General features: G+C 52.3%; 6 protein-coding genes across 6 annotated transcripts; 2 read left to right on the forward strand and 4 right to left on the reverse strand.

The window, feature by feature from the left end:
* Positions 1-19: 19 nt before the first annotated feature.
* NEUTE1DRAFT_82239 (uncharacterized protein) lies at positions 20-2,339 on the forward strand (the record flags this gene model as incomplete). Its single annotated transcript, XM_009852831.1, has 6 exons — positions 20-339; positions 594-624; positions 690-837; positions 977-1,102; positions 1,218-1,920; positions 2,024-2,339. The coding sequence occupies 6 exons, from the start codon at positions 20-22 to the stop codon at positions 2,193-2,195; spliced, it is 1,500 nt and encodes a 499-aa protein (XP_009851133.1).
* A 2,031-nt stretch (positions 2,340-4,370) lies between these two features.
* On the forward strand, positions 4,371-5,934 carry NEUTE1DRAFT_63560 (eukaryotic translation initiation factor 5; the record flags this gene model as incomplete). The annotated part of the gene is made up of 2 exons (XM_009852832.1): positions 4,371-4,802; positions 4,911-5,934. 2 exons carry the CDS (start codon positions 4,371-4,373, stop codon positions 5,646-5,648), a joined length of 1,170 nt encoding a protein of 389 aa, XP_009851134.1.
* A 713-nt stretch (positions 5,935-6,647) lies between these two features.
* Positions 6,648-9,557, reverse strand: NEUTE1DRAFT_137828 (uncharacterized protein; the record flags this gene model as incomplete). Its single annotated transcript, XM_009852833.1, has 2 exons — positions 6,648-7,812; positions 7,843-9,557. The coding sequence occupies 2 exons, from the start codon at positions 9,555-9,557 to the stop codon at positions 6,648-6,650; spliced, it is 2,880 nt and encodes a 959-aa protein (XP_009851135.1).
* A 1,434-nt stretch (positions 9,558-10,991) lies between these two features.
* Positions 10,992-13,210, reverse strand: NEUTE1DRAFT_82244 (uncharacterized protein; the record flags this gene model as incomplete). The annotated part of the gene is made up of 2 exons (XM_009852834.1): positions 10,992-11,049; positions 11,103-13,210. 2 exons carry the CDS (start codon positions 13,208-13,210, stop codon positions 10,992-10,994), a joined length of 2,166 nt encoding a protein of 721 aa, XP_009851136.1.
* Positions 13,211-14,138: 928 nt separating this feature from the next.
* On the reverse strand, positions 14,139-15,176 carry NEUTE1DRAFT_63566 (uncharacterized protein; the record flags this gene model as incomplete). The annotated part of the gene is made up of 1 exon (XM_009852835.1): positions 14,139-15,176. One exon carries the CDS (start codon positions 15,050-15,052, stop codon positions 14,222-14,224), a length of 831 nt encoding a protein of 276 aa, XP_009851137.1.
* Positions 15,177-16,085: 909 nt separating this feature from the next.
* On the reverse strand, positions 16,086-18,303 carry NEUTE1DRAFT_82248 (uncharacterized protein; the record flags this gene model as incomplete). The annotated part of the gene is made up of 3 exons (XM_009852836.1): positions 16,086-16,580; positions 16,942-17,457; positions 18,175-18,303. The coding sequence occupies 3 exons, from the start codon at positions 18,301-18,303 to the stop codon at positions 16,086-16,088; spliced, it is 1,140 nt and encodes a 379-aa protein (XP_009851138.1).
* Positions 18,304-19,196: the final 893 nt, after the last annotated feature.

Below are 19,196 nucleotides of genomic sequence, written 5' to 3' on the forward strand. Positions count from 1 at the left end.
CCCCTTCCATAACCTAATTATGACTCTCCTCCTCCTTCTCCCTTTTCTCATCTTCCTCCTCCACAACCTCATCTACAAACCCCTCACCTCCCCTCTCTCTTCTCTTCCGGGCCCTCTTTACACGAAATTCACCTCCCTCGTCCTCAAGTACCATGAACTCCGCGCCAACCGCACGCGGTGGATCCACGCCCTCCACCTCCGTTACGGGCCCGTGGTCCGTATCGCCCCGAACGAAGTGAGCTTTGCGTCAAGGGAAGGGGTGAAGGAAATTTACTGCTCCGGTGGAAGCGGGTTTGATAAGTCGGGCTGGTATGATTTGTTCAAGATATACGGACGGAGGTGGGTATTGTGCTTTCATTTTTTTTCTGGTGACATGGGAATCTGGGAGTTGGCAGGGAAGATAAGTGTGAAAGGTGGCAGAATGGGGTAGAGCGGGAAGGGGAAAAGGGAGATGTTGGTTAGAGGAGGAGGAAAAGTTGGAAAGAAGAGGAGGAGGAGGAAGCGGAGAGGGGGTGCATTGCGGTTTAGACATCATGGATGGCTTGGCTAATATGCTTTGGTCTCGAGGAGCTGATTTGTGTGCTTTTTTTCAGGACGATGTTTACGTTTTTGAAGAAAGACGACGTGAGTCTAATCGCTGAACGTAGCTCAAAAATGTACTTCCAAGCTAATAATTTTCATGATTCAAGCATGCGAAACGGAAACGAATTCTCGCGGACCGCTATGCCAACAGCAATGTTATGCGTCAAAAACCTCTCAATGGCATCATTGAACGGGCGGACAGGGTAGTGAAGAGGTGTGCGGAGTCCTTGGATGGAAGCCTCGATCTATATGTAAGCTTATTGCACAATATGACACGAAGGCCGCGGCAACTCATAACTGACCTGCTCCCTAGATTTGTAAGTTTTCTTCTGGGTTCCATGATGAACACCACCAAGTAAATGTTGAACTCAACAGCTTACACTCCAGCACGCAGGCCTTCACTCATACGCCTATGACTGCGTAACGCACCACTTGTTCCATCCCTATGGGACGGATTCGCTTCGGAACAAGCAAGATGAGGAGATTATGCGTGAAATAACGTTCGACGACAGTTTGCAGAGTGAGTGCCCCAAGTGACCCCCCCTCCCCCACGATTTACAAACCCACGCCAAATTCACTGGCCACCTGGACGAAACGAATGGCTGACTTACCTACTACTCACCGAAAAAAAAAAGATCGCCAACTAAGTTACTACAGTCCCACCTTACACAAGGCAATCTCCAAAATCCTCTACATCTGTGGCATCAAGCCGCGCGAGACTCCTCTAGCCGATAAGTTCATCCTCGACACCGCCGCCAAGACGGACGCAGCACCTTTCACCCTTCTCAACCGCCTTCACACCGTGAGGCTGGGCAACAGTAACGGTGACGGGGAGCACGACGGTAAAGACAGTAAAATCGGACAGATAGACCAGCTCGACATCGCTGCGGAACTCCTCGATCACATGGTAGCCGGCATCGACACCACTGGCGACGCGCTCTGCTTCCTCATGTGGGAGCTCTCACAGCCGCGATCTCGTCAAATTCAAACCAAGCTACGGGAGGAACTGCTTTCTCACCCTTCGTCAGACATCAACTTTGACAAACTCCCCTACCTCGACGCCGTAGTCATGGAAGGCCTGAGATGTTTCCCCGCCATTCCCATGTCTCTCCCGCGAATCGTGCCTAGGGGCGGCAAGACCATCGACGGGTATTTCCTGCCGGAGGGGACGACGGCCAGTTGCCAGGCATATTCAATGCATAGGATCGATATGGAGGCATGGGGCCCTGATCCGGACGCGTTCAGGCCGGAGAGATGGTTTGAGGAGAAGGGCGATGCGGCGAGGAAGAGGTTGTTCTTTGCGTTTGCTAATGGGGCAAGAGGGTGTGTTGGTAAACAGTAAGTTGTCTTTTGTGTTCCTCGTTTGCTCCCTTTGGTTTTTGTGTGGGTGTGTGTCATGGTTTGAGTTTGGACTGTTGAGTGTGTCTGACATGGTGAGCAGTTTGGCACTGGCCGAGATGAAGATCTTGCTTCGAGAGGTGTATTCCAAGTTCACTACGGTGCCGGATAAGACGATGACGGAGGAGGACATGGAGATGGAGGACCAGCTTATATCGACAAGGCCGGCTGGGCTGAAGTGTCTGTTGAAGTTTGAACCGATCGGTGGGCAGTAGGTGATGGTACAGGGGTCTTGAGGGATGTGTTTTAGACGGCTTGTATTACAACAGATGTAGCTGTAAGTATAGATGTTTGACAGTCTTGGTGTCTTGCCAAGAGGCCACGAAAGGTCATCAAGAAATTTAGACAAGTTGTTTGTGAGCTGTGAAAGTATACATGATACCTGCAGCCAAACAAATGGCTTGAGAACGAGAGACGTAGAGGTGAGAGATGCCGTCCCTGAAAGAAACCGTACACAATACCTACCTAACGACTTATGTGCATAGTAATTGCCTGTTTGGGGGGCGCTTTACCGGATACAGATCTACCTAGATATTGGTGCGGGCTGGTTCTACACTAGCTTGTCGCATGAGTCTAGTGTACATAGTAGACTCAGTTAAGCGTTGATTGATATTGCCGCCTTCCCTTGACAAAACATATCGCATGTGTTTCGGATTCTTCCCGAATGCCGCCCATTTTTCACATCCCCGTAACTCCGAAGTTTCCCAAGGAGAGAAATTGGCTTTCCCAGACAAGCTGTAATTGTTGTGAGACACCCAGGCACACGGCGGAGAGGGAGACCGTCGCCTTCAGTTGACCGACAACTACAAAGGCCTCCTCCGCCTGCTCGGTTACTGAAAGTACAATGAACCAAAGTGGAACTGGTCTCTGGTGTGGATGGATGGACATTGCACAGACACAGGGAACGCCCCCATTTGCGTGGATCTTCTAGTGTATACCGGCTGGTCATCAAAGAGTCCCGCCTTTTCATCCGGCCTTCAGTGTCCAGGTGCCTTCTGGCCACCGTCCGGCGAGTCAGCTTGTTGCAAGAGGCATTCCTTGGGCCGGAACTCGAGCATCGAAAGCAGAGGGTGTGGAAACGCCGAGTGGATGAGGGGCAAAATGGCATCAAAATCTTTCCCTGACTTGCCATCCGGAACATACGCCATTGCGCGTCCGTCCTGTTGCTGTGCTGCCCGTTGCAGTGGGCGGGGAGATGGTAGTGTAGGAATGGAACGCGACGGGACCTTCTTCCATTGTCGGTGTCGAAAGTGTGTGAAAGAACGAACTGCACGCAGTACCTGTAGTGTACGGCAGCTTGGGGAACGGGCGCATGTCTCGGGTACTTTTCCCACAGCCCACTGGTAGTGGTGATTGCCTGCCAAACAAGTACCCTAGACTTGCTCTGCCATGAGCCACAGGTACTACACTAGGTAGTGTACAGTACATGGGGGGCTACTTACCTAGCCAGGGCACCACGAAAATCCTTTGGCCGACAAATCCTCTTGCTTGCTCGTCCAGTGACTGCCCGCCTTGTTGCTCGTGCCCGGTTTGGCTCCATTCTGCAGCACCGATCCACATCCACTGCTTTCTCGTCCTTTTTTTAAAAACTCTTGCTTGCTGCCTCTTTTTTGCTAACTAACCTCAACTTCATTCTACCCATCAACCGCCATCAGCAGCGACATCGTCCTTGAATCTATCCAAGACCACAAAGGCGACCGGGCTCTCTGTCCATCTGTCCACCAACTCCACCTCCCCCGGATTTTGGGTGCCGCACCACGGAAGTGAAGTGAATCCACAATCCCAGCAGAAACCCACACAAAGTCACTCGACTCCATCCGCTCCGCTCCGTCAAGAAAAGGAAGCCCGCTCGTCACAGAGGGAGAAAAAAATTTCGCTTGCCTCAAAAGCCATCCTCTCCCGCCCAGCTTTCTGTTCCAGCACCGCCCAGGTTCAGAACAACAACCACCACCAGACCCAACATAAGCATTTTGCGCGACACAGCGTTGTTTATGTATCAGCACGACCAGCACGCCGTCTTCCGACACTCTCCCCCCGTCAAGCTGCATTTTCGCATATCGCGGAAACCCTGTAGCTTCCAACAAAGTACCGACGGTTGAATCGCCATCCCCACGGTCGTCTGCCAGCGTTAATGCCTACCTTCGACTTCGTCAACCACACGGTCTACCCTATGTCAACTCAAAGTACTCGTCAATAACTGACCCCTTTGGCTCGTCTCGCCTCTCGATCTTCCTCACACGCTCTCCGTGCAACAAGAAGCCTCGCTTTCCACGACATCGTCGACCAGTCTACTAGTCTGCCCTCGCTAGCTATCGTCTACCAGACTCCCAACAAACTCCAACAAAACAATCCAATAAACACTATCCTGTTTCGCCGTCAATACCGCAAAAATGGGTGCTCTTATCAACGTTCGCCGGGACAACCCCGACCCCTTCTATCGCTACAAGATGGAGCGTATCCAGACCAAGATTGAAGGCAAGGGTAACGGTATCAAGACCGTCGTTGTCAACCTCAGCAGCGTTGCCCAGTCCCTGGCTCGTCCCGGCGGCTATCTGATCAAGTACTTTGGTTTCGAGCTTGGTGCTCAAACCAACATTGATCCTCCTGATGACCGCTGGATCATCAACGGCTCCCACGAGGCCGCCAAGCTCCAGGACCTTCTCGATGGTTTCATTTCCAAGTTTGTCCTCTGCAAGAAGTGCAAGAACCCCGAGACTGTTGTTCAGATCAAGGACGAGAAGATCACTCTCGACTGCAAGGCCTGTGGCCAGCGCAGCAAGGTTGAGCCCCAGCTCAAGCTGACCTCCTTCATCCTCAAGAACGTCCCCAAGAAGAGCAAGAAGGACAAGGCCGAGCGCAAGGCGGCCCGCAAGGCTCGCCAGAACGGCGGCGATAAGGAAGGTTCCGGTGACGAGAACGGTTCCGACCAGGCCTCTCCTGCCATCGAGGATAAGAACATTGAATATGCTAGCGACGATGATGAGCTCACTCGCAAGATCAAGTCTGAAGCTCAGAGCTTGCAGTTGGACAAGAGAAATGCTCCCAAGGAGGAGGAGTGGGCTGTCGACATGAGCGAGGAGGCCGTCCGTGCCCGTCAGCAGAACCTTCCTGGCGAATTCAAGCAGAAGCTCGTCCTGAATGGTGAAGAAGACGAGGAGGAGGAGGGTGGAAACACCGTCTACGACCAGCTCGGCACTTGGATCGAGGATGAAGCCAAGGCCAAGGGTGGCATCAACCATGTCGACGATGTCGAGATCTACCTCAAGGCCAAGGAGCTCGGCATTGATGCCAAGCACCGCACCGTCCAGGTTCTTGTTCAGTGTCTTTTTGACGAGAACATTGTTGCTCAGATCCCCAAGCGTGCTCCTATGCTCAAGAGACTCGTTACCTCCGAGCGTCACGAGAAGGCCCTCCTTGGCGGTACCGAGCGTCTCCTTGCCGACCTCGGCAAGGAGTCTTATGACAAGATTGTCAAGATTCTCCAGCTCTACTACCACCACGACCTCTGCTCCGAGGAGGTCATCACCAAGTGGGGTAGCAAGGCTTCCAAGAAGTACGTCGATGGCTCTACTTCCAAGAAGATCCGCAAGGCTGCTGAGCCCTTCCTCACCTGGCTCGCCGAGGCCGAGTCTGAGGAGGAGGAATCTGAGGAGGAGGACGATGAGTAAATCATGTCCCTCGCCACTGAGGATACTACTTCCGTTGCCGCTTGGCGCCTAGTCTAGCTTGCTCTTTTGTGTTGTTTTGAGGATGCAAAAATCGGAAGCAGATGGATAAATGCGTGAAAGGGTTGCGATCAGTTTTCTCTACTCACTCTCAGGTCTTGCTTCATGTTTGTCCCATGGTTCGCACTCAAGGGATGTCTTTTCCTGTGTCTGTGTATCGTTATCGGGGCTTTCATGGACGTTATCTAGTTAGTCGTCGAATTGACACGTCAATTATATCTCTATACATTTCAGTATACTGCTCAAGTGATGCCAGAAACATAATGACTGCCTGAATCTCTACCGGAGCCGTTGTAGTCCTTTCCCGAAGCGGCTATGAGATATCATCAAGATTAAAATGCCCGAGTGTTTGTGAGTGTCATGGACGAGTGCTCACTTTACTGTTGAGATGGCACCACTACGGTAGTACATAACGTTTAACGATGGTGATGTCAAGTTCAAGCATCCATTTGGCCGTCGGTTTTCATGAAGAGTTTCGTGATATCAAGGAGATCAGCACCAGCATCAAAGACCAGCGTCACAGGAAGATGTTGCACGGGATGAGATTTGATCATCACCTGTCCTTTTCCATGATCATCAGCATAATTTTCACACAAGCAACCTCAGGCACACGTTCGTTAAGTTGGCTCCTTTTTCTTGAAAACCCTGCTAAAGTCCCTACGGTTGTGTCCCATAACCTCTTTGTAAACCGAAACCCCTAAACCACGACCGGAGAGACATTCGTTACGTTCCAGATCCTAAAACACTGATCGAGATGGTACCAGTCCCCGAAACCTCTGAGAAGAAAGCTATAAACTGTCCTCATCTCCATGAATATCATCACTCTTCCTATCATACCGACCAATCAATCAGCCGAACTCCCTAGATATCATCTTGAACTAATGACTCCTTAATGTTCACTGTAACTTACATTCCCAAAACCAATCCCACTCATCAGCAACATCACCGGGCTTTACCCTTTCCCTTGTCCTTCCTTGGAGGCGCCTGGATACCTCCCAAACTCTGAGCAGCCGTCTGGTCTGCCCAGGGTGAGTACTGCCCACCATGTCTCGATGGTCCAGCCTCCACGTCTACCTCAGAAGGAAACTTGCGCGCATCAGAAGCGTACAAATGGCCATAGGAAGCCACCGGAGCGTAGAACGCAGGGCCTGGTTGTGGGGTGATGGCTGCGTGGCTGGGGTAGTATGGCGGCACGGGGTAGTTGTAGCTCGGCTTCTTGGGTCGAGCATCCGCGAAAAGGTAGGAGCCAGGAGGGGCTACATCCTTCGGAGCATTACAAGGCGGGATGTACCGGTCGGGTTTGTACGTCTCCTTCGCCTTGCCAGCGGGGATGACAGGACTTTGAATGCTCGGGGTCGAGACATTGGCGGGCCAGCTAGGATTCGCCCGCAACGGCTCATCGCACCAGCTGCCGGGGATGCCAGGCAGCTTGGGCGTCTGAATGTTCTTGCTGGAGCTGGTATCTTCCCTAGGGGCCAGCCGGAGTGTCGCTGGAGTGGACACCTTGGATCCGCGAGGAGGTGTGGGAGGCAGGTTCGGGGGAGGGGAAGGGTGCCGGTGAGGTGTAGGAGGGACATAGCGGGGAGTTGATTCTCTTGATGCCTTCTGCCAGTTGTGCTGGGTGGCGAACTTCGAAGACTTGCCCCTCGGAGTGTGCTCTTCATCGGCAGATACATACTCCTCTGCTTCGAAGTAGCGAGTATGTGTGCTTGTTCGACTGCTGGGCCGATCACCATCGCGGTTGACGGTTGACTCGTGGTGAGGAGCCTCGGTATGGCTCTTTGAAAGGTGATGAGGGTAGCTGACACTGGGTTGCCGACGACGAAGATTCTGCACAGAGACTGCCGGCTTCGAAGAATTGTTGCGAGTGTCCTCAGAACTCTCGGGAGCGTCCTTAGAATCGGTCTTCGGGGTATCCTTAGTTGGATCCTCCCAAATTGATCTGGTACCCGTCTGCCACGTCGCCACACTGTCTGCACCGGAAACTCGCTTCTTTCTCTCCAAGTCGGCGGCTAGCTTTGCGCATTTTGCCTTGTATTCGTCCAGTTCCCGTCGAAGCTTCTCCTCTTCCGTCTCTCGAGGAGCGCAGACATCGATTTTCCTGGGGCTAGGAATGGGTAAGGGTGGCAATGGCTACTTCTCCTTCGGCGACTCGGCTTGAGCAATGGGACCAGGCAACGAAAAGTGCTTCTCGTCCATGGCCTTTAACTCCAGGACAGGTGCAACCCAAGTTGGTATCACTGGTGTGGACCACTTGTTCTCAGTGACCGAAGGCTTCTGGCTCGGTTCATGCATAGCTGCATAGCCATTCATGCCCCGGTCCTTCTCTTCCCAAGGCGCGACAGCTGGGGAATATGATGCAATTGAGGATCCAGCGGGCAGACCGGATAAACCGACTGGGGCCTGATGAACGTGCGGAGGAGCTCTGAAGGCTGTAGGATGGGCAATATCTGGGTGATATTGTGAGTCAGGCCGCGCGGGAAGTTGGTGCCTTGACTGGTAGTCCTGTCGGTGAGGATCTTTTTGGGGATGAGAAGAGTGTTGTGGGTTCTGTGGACGGGAATGATCGTGAGACGCTTGGTGGTACTTCTGTCGGCTGTTCTTATCTGTGCGAGGGACATTCTGCTCCCCAGGTCGATAGTAGTCTCGCGAGGCAGGGTGGTGGTCATATGTCTTGTCGCGTGAAGGATCGAACGACACTTCTTTGGGATTCTGTGCTGAAGATGCTCGTCGTTCAGCCTCTTTTCTAGCATCAGAAGTCTCCTTCTCCTTCTGAGCAGCGCTCCTCGAAGCCTCCTCTACGGCCCTTTGGCGTTCACGCTCCTGAGCTTTCCAGACCTCATAGCTCTTGTTGCGTCTTTCCTCGTTCTCCAGCCGCAGACGCCTTTCTGCATCCTCCAGCTTTTGGCGAGCCTCCTCTACGGCTTCTTCTCGTTTACGTTTCTCAGCCCTATAAGCCTCCATAAGCTTGCGGCTCGTCTCATCTTTCAGCTTTTGACTGGCGAGAAGGTCCGCATGCTTCTTCTTCTCCGCAAGGTGAGCTTTCAGGAACTGGACGTCCTGCTCGATCTTCTGCATGCGTTCATGCTTTCCTTTCTCCTCGGCGGCTGCTAGCTCTGCCTTGCGCTTCTTTTCCTCAGCTGCTTTCTCGGCAGTACGCTTCTTCTCGGCGACTGCTAGCTCTGCCTTGTATTTCTGTGCGGCGGCTTCCGCGTTTGCTTTGCGCTTCTTTTCGGCAGATAGTTGAGCTTCTAAGGCCTTCTTTTCCTCCTCTTTTTGCTTGAGGAGTTCCTGTCGGCGCTTTTGCTCGGTAGCTGCGTTCTCAGCAGCGCGCTTCCTTTCCTCTGCAGCTGCCTTCTCCGCAGCAGCGCGCTTGTTTTCGGCAGCTGCCTTCTCTTCTTCCAGTTTGCTCGCCTCAGGAGTAGCCAGAGCACGCAGGAATTTCACGTCCTTCTCGATCTTTCTAGAACGACTCCATGCGTTCTCCCATTGCTCCTTGTACTCACGATGCCACCTGTCACAATTGAGCGCAAATTCCAAGCGCTCGGCTTCATCTTCAAGCTTGAAAATGGCTTTTTTGTGGTTTTCACGCTTCTTCTGTTCAGAAGCAGCCATAGCACGTAGCTGCTCGAGCTCCTTCTTGTTCTCGATGAGACGAGGCCGTAACTCTAGCCAAAGATGCTTCTCTTTGTTGTACTCGTACCGGTCAAGGACATTTTGCTGGCGCCCAACCTCTTCTTCGAGCCTGTATATGGCTTTTTGCATGTGCTCGAGTTTGTCGAAAACATTGCTGCCGATTCTGGTAACAGCCGGGGCGAATGGTCCCACGACCTGCTCGTTGGTGGGCGACATATTGTCGATGTGGTGAAACAGGCGTGGAGATTCTGCCACGAGCCGCTGTGGCGGTAGGAGGAAAGTAATCAATTGTCAGGTATGTAGCTACTATCAACGAGATGTTAGCGCGTATGGTTTGCAGGGCATGTTGCGACGAAGGCAAATGGATGTGAGAAGGGAGCAAGAGACTGACATAGAGATTTTGAAATGTCGTGGATGACGTGAAGATCGTTGAGATATTGGTGATTTGCTTCTGACGCAGAGAAGTGATGACTCGGTGGGAGGGGTGAGAAGGTGATATGGTCGAAGACTTGAAGGTGCAAAAGTTGTGGAAGTGAAAAAGGATTGGACTTTTGGCTGGGGGTGGAACGGTTCATATACTCTGCGGCCTGGGGAATGGACCTTCCAATACTGCCCCGCAAAGTGAAGTGCGCTCGACAGGTGAAGGGGTTTTCCTCAATTTTGTTTGAGTTAAAGGTTTCGGACGTTGGTCTAATGTGCACTCGACAGGTGAAAGGGCCTTCCTTAGCCTTGACTCAAGGTTTTGACTCTGGTGAAGGGAAAACCTCCTCACAACCTCCCATTTGTTGTCTCGCACCGCCTTTTGATTCTACGTACCAGGCGCAGATGCATCTGCCATCGCGACTATATAGGCAGCACCTTGCTGGATCGACTTGTCAGGTTCGGTATATCGTCCTTTTGCACAGAAATATGATCCGGGTGGTGAAGTGGTCCACCGGCGCAAGGACAGGTTTTTTAAACCGCTTTCGCCGATCTAAATGTAAAATCTTCAGTACATGATGCGTGCTTTAACAGGCTCTTCTAGCCTGTGGTTGAAAACTAGTGGTGTAAAAAGCCTAGGAAACGGATATGTGGAAATGCCGTGTGGATATGCTGCGATGGCTGACGGTATTTGAATCTGAATCTGAAACTGAATCCATACAAGAAGAAGCAGAAGGAGAAGAAAGATATGATGATACTGGGCTATGCTATGTCTACCTGTAAATTTGGTGCGATGGGGCTACCCAGTGTCAAGAATGTCCCGCATCAAGAGGCGCCAACATGACACTCTTGAAATCGAAGATGTTTTGTAGGAGAATCACACTGAAACTAACACCAAAACTATCTTTTGATCATAGCCCTGTTAGTAAACTTGGAAACACAGGAGCCAGTACCCACGTGTGTACGTGTAGCCATATCCTAAAAATGTGGAAAAGAGGTACGTGAAGTTAGAAAGAAGCGCACATAGACAGACATAGAGTTGGGAGGAGTGCTACCCCTGATAAAAAAAGCAAGATATTCGTTAAGCTAGAAGAAAAACTACCCTCAATCCCTTCCGAGAAATGTCGGCGAATACCTATTCTGGTGCACTAGCACCCCCACGTCCCATCATTCCGTAAACCACACTCCCCAGTCTTGGCCAACCGCGGCAGCCATCTCATCGCCCCAGACTCAGTACTTCGCCGGATTGACCTTCTTCTCAGCCGCTAGGGGATAGTAGTTGTGGACGCTGGGGCCGGAACGTTGGCCAGCCAGTTATCAAAATCCAGCTAGTTTCTCAACCAGCTGCCGGGGGGCATCGGCGTTTTGAGATCTCCGTATTGATCATTCTGTTTATCCAAGGTCGAAAGAGGAAGGATAGCCACAGCGGGGCCGGGGACACTCGAGCGCTTTGAGGGTATGGGAGGAAGGCTGGGAGGGAACGATGGGTGCCAATAAGGAGTTGGTGGCACGTAGGGAGGGTTGGTTCCCACGGGCAGTTTGAGCTTAAGTGATTTGGCGCGGACATGCGCCTTGGAAAGCCTCTCCGTACGGTTATCGTTACTTGGGCTCAAGTCCTCCGCCTCATACTGACGGGTATATTTGGTCGTCCGGCTGAGGCTTCGACCATTGTAGTCGACATTCGAGTCTCGACCGTGGCCTTCCGTGCCGCGCTCCCAGGGCGATTTGCGAGTGTCATTTTCAGGAGTAATATTCCCGGTCTGAACGGCAACATCCTTCAGTACAGCCTTGGCAACGTCTCTGGAGCTGTCATTGGCAGTATTTTCAGGAGCCACCTTCGTGGGATCCTCCCAGACGGACTTGCATCCCGTCTGCCATGACGCAACGCTGCTTGCGCCGTGGCCTTGCCCTTTCCTCTCCACCTCAGCCCGTAGTCTGGCTATCCCCTGGTCGAATTTCCTCTTTTCTTCCCGCAATTCTCGTTGCAGCTTCTCTTGTTCACTCTCTAGACGGGTGGGAACCTGAGGCTCATTGTTACTAGGAGCAGGTGTGGGTGGCAATGGCCATTGCTCCTTGGGAGTCTCCACTCCCGCATAACATGAGCGCTGAGCCGGAATGACCAAAGTCTGCTTTATTACCTGCGGTTCGAGTGTAGGAGACTTCCAAGCAGGTACAGGGGGCATAGACCAATCCGAGCTGGGAGCCGAACGGAGACGATTTCGGTGTGAGGGTTCCTGATGTTTCGATCCATAGGCTTTTGTGTAGCCAGAGCGACCTCGACCCTCGTCTTTGTACCTGGCAACCTCTGGAGCTTCGTCTGAGCACAAAGATCCAGCAGGCATGCCTGAAAGACCGACTGGCACCGAAGGTGTAGACCAATTTGGCCGGGGCGCCGAAGAAAAACACTCTTGGTGCAAGTGTTCTTTCTCTTTCGATCCGAATGTACCTGCATAGTCGGAGCGGTCTCGGCCCTTGTCTCCGTAACAAGTGACGTCCGGAGCCAAGTCAGAACAGAGAGACACCGCAGGCAATCCAGAAAGACCGACCGGTACTGAAGATGCTGATGGGGCCTGGCGGGGGCTCGGATGCCCATGCTGATAATGCTTCAAATGGGAGTGATCAATGGTTGGGTATTCCATTGTCGGTGGGTGCTGTTGACCCGAGGGTCTCAGAGGATATGGACTCTGCTCTGGTTTCCATGGATGAGCCTGACTGGTGGATGGGCGCTCGTTCTCAAGGTCACGCTTCCAAACTATCTTCTCCTTCTCCATCTGACGACAGCGTTCCTGCTCCTTCCGGGCTTCGTACTCCAGCTTAACACGAGCAAGTACCTTCTTCTCAGCCTCTGCGGCTTTGAGAGCCTTCTGCTCGGCCATCTGACGGAGGCGCTTCTGCTCCTTCCAAGCTTCCTCATCTTTTCTGCGCGCCGCTTCGCCCTCCCGCTGTATGAGGGCAAAAACACTCTCCTTAGCCTCTTTGGTTCTTAGAGCCTCCTCTTCGGCCTTCTTTCGGTGGCGCTCCTGCTCTAGCCTGGCCGCTTCGTGCGCCTGCACTTTCCGAGCGAGAGCCTCCTCTTCAGCCTCTTTGATTTCAAGAAACTCGAGCTCGGCAAACCCGGAACGCAAGGATGCAATTTCCTTGACAAGTAATCGGTATCTTTCGCTTAGGAGCTCCTCGAAGGGCTCGCCGGCATCGGTGGATTGGGCAGGCGTAGGGTCAAGCTGAGGGGACTGGCTGTACAGAAGGTATGTTTGATTCCGCGAAGAATCAAACGATACCCTGCGCTTCCCCAAGTGGGTCTTCTTTTCTTCTTGAAGAGCCTCAGCAGCCTCTCGCTCATTTTCAAGGCCACGCTGCCAAGCGGCCCGAGCCTCTTTCTCGGCCTTCTGATAACGGCGTTCCTGCTCCTGTAGGCGCCGTTTTTCCTCGGGTGAGATTCCGTCAGGCATTTTCGTGATTAATATTATGAATATGTATATAGATACTGCCAATGGAGTGTTAGAGCACGAGTCCTGAATAGACAGTTGCGAGCTTCTCAGAGGGGTATTATTTGTGAAGTTCAAATAGGCTGGGAGACTAACCTATGAGCTTGGATACGCTTCAAGCGGAGTTGAAATGTGTCGGACGGTGAAGGTTATTTGCGATGTCGACTTCTGTGGTGGAGGATGTGACGTGCCGTACAAGATGTGACGACTTTGTGAGGAAGGGAGGGTGTAATTGCCTAAGGCTATATATGGTGATCGAGAAGAGTGTTCAAGGCGCAGATGGCTTATATGAGCGTTCTGCTATGAAAAAAACTGACGACTCTGAGGAAAGAGACAAGAAGTAAAAGCTTGCCGCGGGGAGGGGAGGGAGGAGGGTTTATATCCTCTGCAACGTAAGAAATTCCAGTTCCCAAATCACCTCGCAAATTGTTGCTGTTATCAATCTGATATGTGGTTGATCCCAAGCTCACCTCGTCGTATCGACCCTGTCCCTATCATCGAGACTATCAAGTCGAAACCAAAACATCAGCTGCATGGTGAACGGCTTTTTTAAACGGCCAACGTCCATTGCATCCGAACAGGACGTGAACCAAACCTTGATAACAAAAGAAAAAGGGACAACAGACCACAGATCATGGCGTCGCCAGCCGAGAAGGATATCCCTTCAGTCTGTATACCACTTATCCACCACGTTCCATCATTGTCGTGGCTGTAAAGTGAATTCCTCTTTTGACAGACAGGCCCGATGAGACTGGAACAGGACGATAACAGAAACCTTGAAGACACGAAAAAAGATAAAGTGAACACGACAATTCACCTTCCTTACTGAGAAAATGTCCCCTTCACTCATCTGCCATCTTTCCACCCTTTTCCGTCCACGTGTCCTTCTCCTCGACCGTCCTCATCTCATCATCGTGTCCTCTCGCAATCCCATCTAGAGACTAGGCGGGTATCAACACAAATCCCCCCTTTCACTCACAACTTCGCCCTCTCTGCCTCCTTCTTCTCCCTCCACCTCCTATCCACCCTCAAATTCGCCCAATAATTCCACAACGCACTCACCACCGCCGCCGGCGGGCACATCCACAAGAACCACGCCCACCACCTCGGACTATACTTCTCCACCACCCCCTGCCAAAATACCCTCCGCACCTGCTCCTCCAACTCCCTCTTATCTCCATCATTCCAAACCACGCACCCCCTCCCCTCCCCCCTTTCCAGCGCCCTTTCCGCCTTCTCCCTCACATCCCCTTGACTCCTCACCCGATTCTCCGCATCCTCCTGGCTCAAATGCGGATCCCTAGCCCTCAACCTCTCCATCTGCACCTTTGGATCCTTCACTCCAACCACCAATACCGTCCCGCAGAACTTGTCCAACTGACTCTCAAACAACAGCGGGATATCCAGCACCACGGCTCTGTATCCCTTCACATACGCCTTCAGCACCGCCAGCGCCATCGCCTTTCTTACGGCCGGGTGGACGATGGAATTTAAACGGGCGCGGTCCTTGCGCACCTCGGGGGAGTCACCAAAGACACGGCGGCCCAGGGCCGGGCGGTTGAGGGGGCGGCCTTTTCCTGTGGGGCCGTTTTCGGGCATATCGGGCCCGGAGGGAACGAGGAGGTCGGGCGTGGTGGGACCAAAGTAGGAGACGATGGCGTTGTAGCCGGCGGTGCCGGGCTCGACGACTTTGCGAGCGAGAAGGTCGGCGTCGATGATGGGGAGGTTATAGGGGGGTGAGGAGAGGAGGGAGGAGACGGTTGATTTGCCGGTGGCGATGGAGCCGGTTAGGCCTATGAGAAGCATCTTGGTAGTTGTTTGGGGATGTAGTTGTTTGATGAAGTTTGAGTTGTGTGTACGATTGTATGAACAACTGTGTGCAATGGCCTGAGGTGTATATGGATTGAGTGTATATTTACAAGTATACGCTGTTTCATGTCGATACTAGGTATTCTTCATGAGGTGATGTCGTTGATGTTCCCAAAATGGGCGGGTCGGGCAGGTGTCAACGATTGGTTCAGAAACATTGCGCCATCCAAGGATTCAGACGATGCGGGGGTGGGGTGACAGTCCACACATCCGGACAGGTAAGTACCCACTGAGCTCCATCTAGTGGTCAGTGTTTACGACACAAGCAGCCTAGCGATCACACTAACAGACACACGGCGTGATATGTGCCTTATTCCATTTGGCATATATCTCTTGCAGCTAGAATACTAACAGAAAGACTTTGCTGTTCATGCAGCAATATTGTACATAATGGCAGGTACCTCCTTGCATATGACAACCTCCATCATTTATCACAAGGGGTGCTCCTAGCCAACCTTGAACGACATCGTTTCATTCAATCTCAGGTCGACGACCTTTCGATGACAGTCTTCATACCTCGAAGGGCACCAAAGCTAGGCAACTGGATATTTAATTAAGCACTGCTGTGAGGGGACCGATATCTAAGTAGCAAACGTCCTGCAAACGCGATTGCCTGTTGCCAGAAACATTCTTTATGCATCCGTCTGCTTGCAATGTCAAGCAAGAACTAAACCAGGTAATAGTTTGACGTCGACCCAATGTGCCAATCACAATTGCTACCTTCGGAAACTTCAAGCTTCTGTTTGCTTCCACTGAAGGCAAACCCTTTGAGCCGATTGATCGCAAAATGAAGAGGAAAACCAGAATCAAAACAAAAGACGCAATCCCAAGCGCCAGTGACCGAACCCGCAAAACGCCGAACCTTGCCAACGATGAATGGTGATGGTGTCTACAGACATTAGCATCCGATGTCAACAAGCGCATGCGGAACAACTTACCAAGAAACCCGTCTCCTTTTCTCCATCCAGACTTAGGACTGCATGCGGACGGCGTAGAAGACGCCATCGTCGGTCATGTACCAGCGGCAGTCGCCAAGGTTGTCAATCGTGAACCTGTTGCGCAGGGTCCAGTTTCCGTCAACCTCACGGCAGCGATACATGCGAGACGGGTCATCGTCGGCGGGCTTAAAATCCTGTGCCTCATCCATGTTGTTCTCATAAGCGATCTGCTCGTTGTTTGCGGCAACCTCACTGGCAGTGAGGCCCACGCCGAGAGCGGGCTCGGGATGAACGGCACCGGGGACCGCAGGCATGGGGGCAACTGGAGCATTACCTGCAACGATCACGGTCGCGCCCGGGGCGTACGCAGGCTGGGGCTGAGCCATCATCATGGGCTGGCCGGGGACAGGCTGGGCCTGGACCAAGACCGGCTGCATGGCAGGCTGCGGCATGACAGGCTGCTGGACGATATAGCCGGGCGGAGCGGCGCCGGGAACCTGCTGCATCGGAACGGGTATTCCGGTAGCCTGTGACCAGTTAGCAAATTTCGACTCTTGAAAGCTCGTTTATCAGTGGCGATGTTTTGGAAAGCAGCAAGCAGTCAGGACACGGGAAGCAGTGGTTCACTCGAACTACTGGCAGTGAGGACGCAAAAAAAACAAGTGGAAAACGCAAATCAACGACACTTGCAAAGTATTGCTGTTGCTGTTGGTCCCAAGTCGGGTAGAGTCCGGCCTGCCACTGGCTCTGATAATGGCCATGGTATTGGCTCTGGTACTGGTACTGTATCTGGTTGGGAGCCTGGTTCGGCACCTGGTATTACTGTGGGTACTGCTTCCCAACTACGGGCTCCTGCATGCTCGAGGACGGAGAACAAGTCTGACTGACCATATACTGAGCGGCCTGCTGGACAGGCATCTGGAGACCAAGCTGTCCGTCGTGGCGCGGGGTATAGTAATGAAGCTCAGGGCCGGTGGAGGTGTCGCCAACCTGGGGTTGGAAATGGACGCCAGTATTGGCCGGGGCGAGGGCGTACTGGGACATGTTGACTTGGTATGTTGTTGGGAGGTAAGGGATCACGGTCTGGCACTGGGCGGTTTGCTGATTATAGCCGAGTTGCCACGGTTGGAGTTGTTGATAAGGCGACGCGGGGATGAAGGAGGGATGGTGTTGCGCTGCCTTGTGGTCGGCTTGTATTCCTCCCGGGCCTGTGTGATGAGTGAAGACTTGTTGAGAGGACGTTGAAACTCCCGGGCCGGCAGGCGGAAAGGCGGGGTAGTGCTCAGGACTGGTCGGTTCTTCCTGGGCAGGTGACTCTTCCTGGAATGATGGACGCTTGCGCAGGGCGGACTTTAAGGGGAGTGGCTGGACGTCCTTCTCGAGGCCTTGTTGAAAAGAAACCCTCTTTGGAGATTTGAAGTTGGCCTTGTCTGGAGGCGCGCCCATGATGGGTTGGGACGCAAAGTTGGTTTCTCAAGGTGGACTTCCGGCGTGTGCGGTGGTCCGGCTTGAGTGGAGAGGGTTGTTTGTGAAGAATACGAGAGGAAGGAGGGCCCGAAGGAAATAAAAGGGAAGGGGCATGGGTGTAAGTGCGCGGCGTGGATTTAAAAAGGTGCTCGCTGACCGCCTCCACTTCTTGCCATAGGGTCGTCGCAGAATCTTCACCACCAGCACGGCTGCCAATGCAGTCCCTCTGACATCGATCTCTCAGCGTGTCTTGTGGCTAGCTTCCACTTCAGCGCGTGATCCTCTGCTGCAGAATCCGCCTGTCGTTGGGTAATCTCCAGAGGTGAAATCCGTAGAAGTGAGTGGTAAGTGAATGGAAGGTGATCCGCTGTTGCCTGGGGAGCGCAGAAACTGAGCGCGAGTGAAGGGATCACGGCAAGATATCCACATGGGAAACCTGCAGCCCCGCGTTGTAGCCAAGCAACTTTGGATCTGTCGTTGAATCCTCGTGATCGTTGTCCTGCCAACAAACGCTCTTTCCTTCAAACAAGTCTTCGAGTCTGCTCGATGTCCTCGGATCCAAGAGAGAGTACTAACCCTCAGAGGTACCTGACCTGCTGCTGCTCCCAATTTCTTGGGTGGAAATCTTGCAACAAGGAAAGCAAACAAACTTACCACATCGCGGAGCTCCCAGGCCCTCGTGCTCTCGTTAAACGCATAGTGATACTTGTCGCCGTACCGGTTGACCGGTTCGCGCTCGAAATCGACGTCGGCAAACGGCCAGCAAGGAATGCAACAGCACATGTTGACTGCTTCTTCTCTAATTGCTGTGGGTGCTTTCAATTCGGGGTATTTTTGCCGTTGTCGTGGCGGTAATGGTCCTTCTTCCTGATATGCGGCGGGCGCGGTACAAATCAGTAATCGAGTTGGTTTGAAGTTTTTATGTCTCCCAACTGCGGCAGCGCAGTTGAAGTTCCGTCTTCCTAAAGTTCGTCTGCCTCTTTTTTTTTTTTTTTTTTTTTTTTGTTTTTTTTTTTTTTTTTTGATTAGGTACTTGGCGAAAGCCGGCCGGGGCAGGTATGAGGCTCCCGCAACCGAAAACGGGAGGCACAACTCAAGGCACTTTACGCCCACATGACGACCCGGCTGTGACGACTGTTCTTAGTGTATGAAATTTATGAACGTATGCCTTGGCAGTATTCAGACATGATCTATGATACCCGCCTACTCAAGATAGGAACATTACATTTCGTGCACCTGATCATCTTGTTTGTTGATACTTATGTCATCTACGACTTCATTGCCTGCTTGGTTTTTGTTGTGGTTCGTGAATGCGCTGCCCCGGTTCATCCTAAACTGACAAAGGTGGATAGGTCCGACGTTGTCTTCTTTCTATGCTAAAGTGTTATGTTGGTATACTATCGAGTTTTTGTATATTCTTCAAGTGGCTTTCTATGGTGGTTTAGGAAGAAGGTGGGGATACATTACACGTTACATATGATCATGTCGAGCTCGCCTTTCTCCTTTTGCAACAGCATCCCACACCAGGAACCAAACGATGTAAGCTCGATGATGTGGTAGTTTCTCTTTTTATCACCAAAGATATGGATGGGAAATTTCCTTTATTAGTCTCCGATCTTAGAGAAAGCTAGAACGGGATTTGTAGAGGGACTTAGCATGAAGAGGCAAAGTTGTCA

Source organism: Neurospora tetrasperma (assembly GCF_000213175.1).
Source record: "Neurospora tetrasperma FGSC 2508 unplaced genomic scaffold NEUTE1scaffold_3, whole genome shotgun sequence".
NCBI lineage: Eukaryota > Fungi > Ascomycota > Sordariomycetes > Sordariales > Sordariaceae > Neurospora > Neurospora tetrasperma.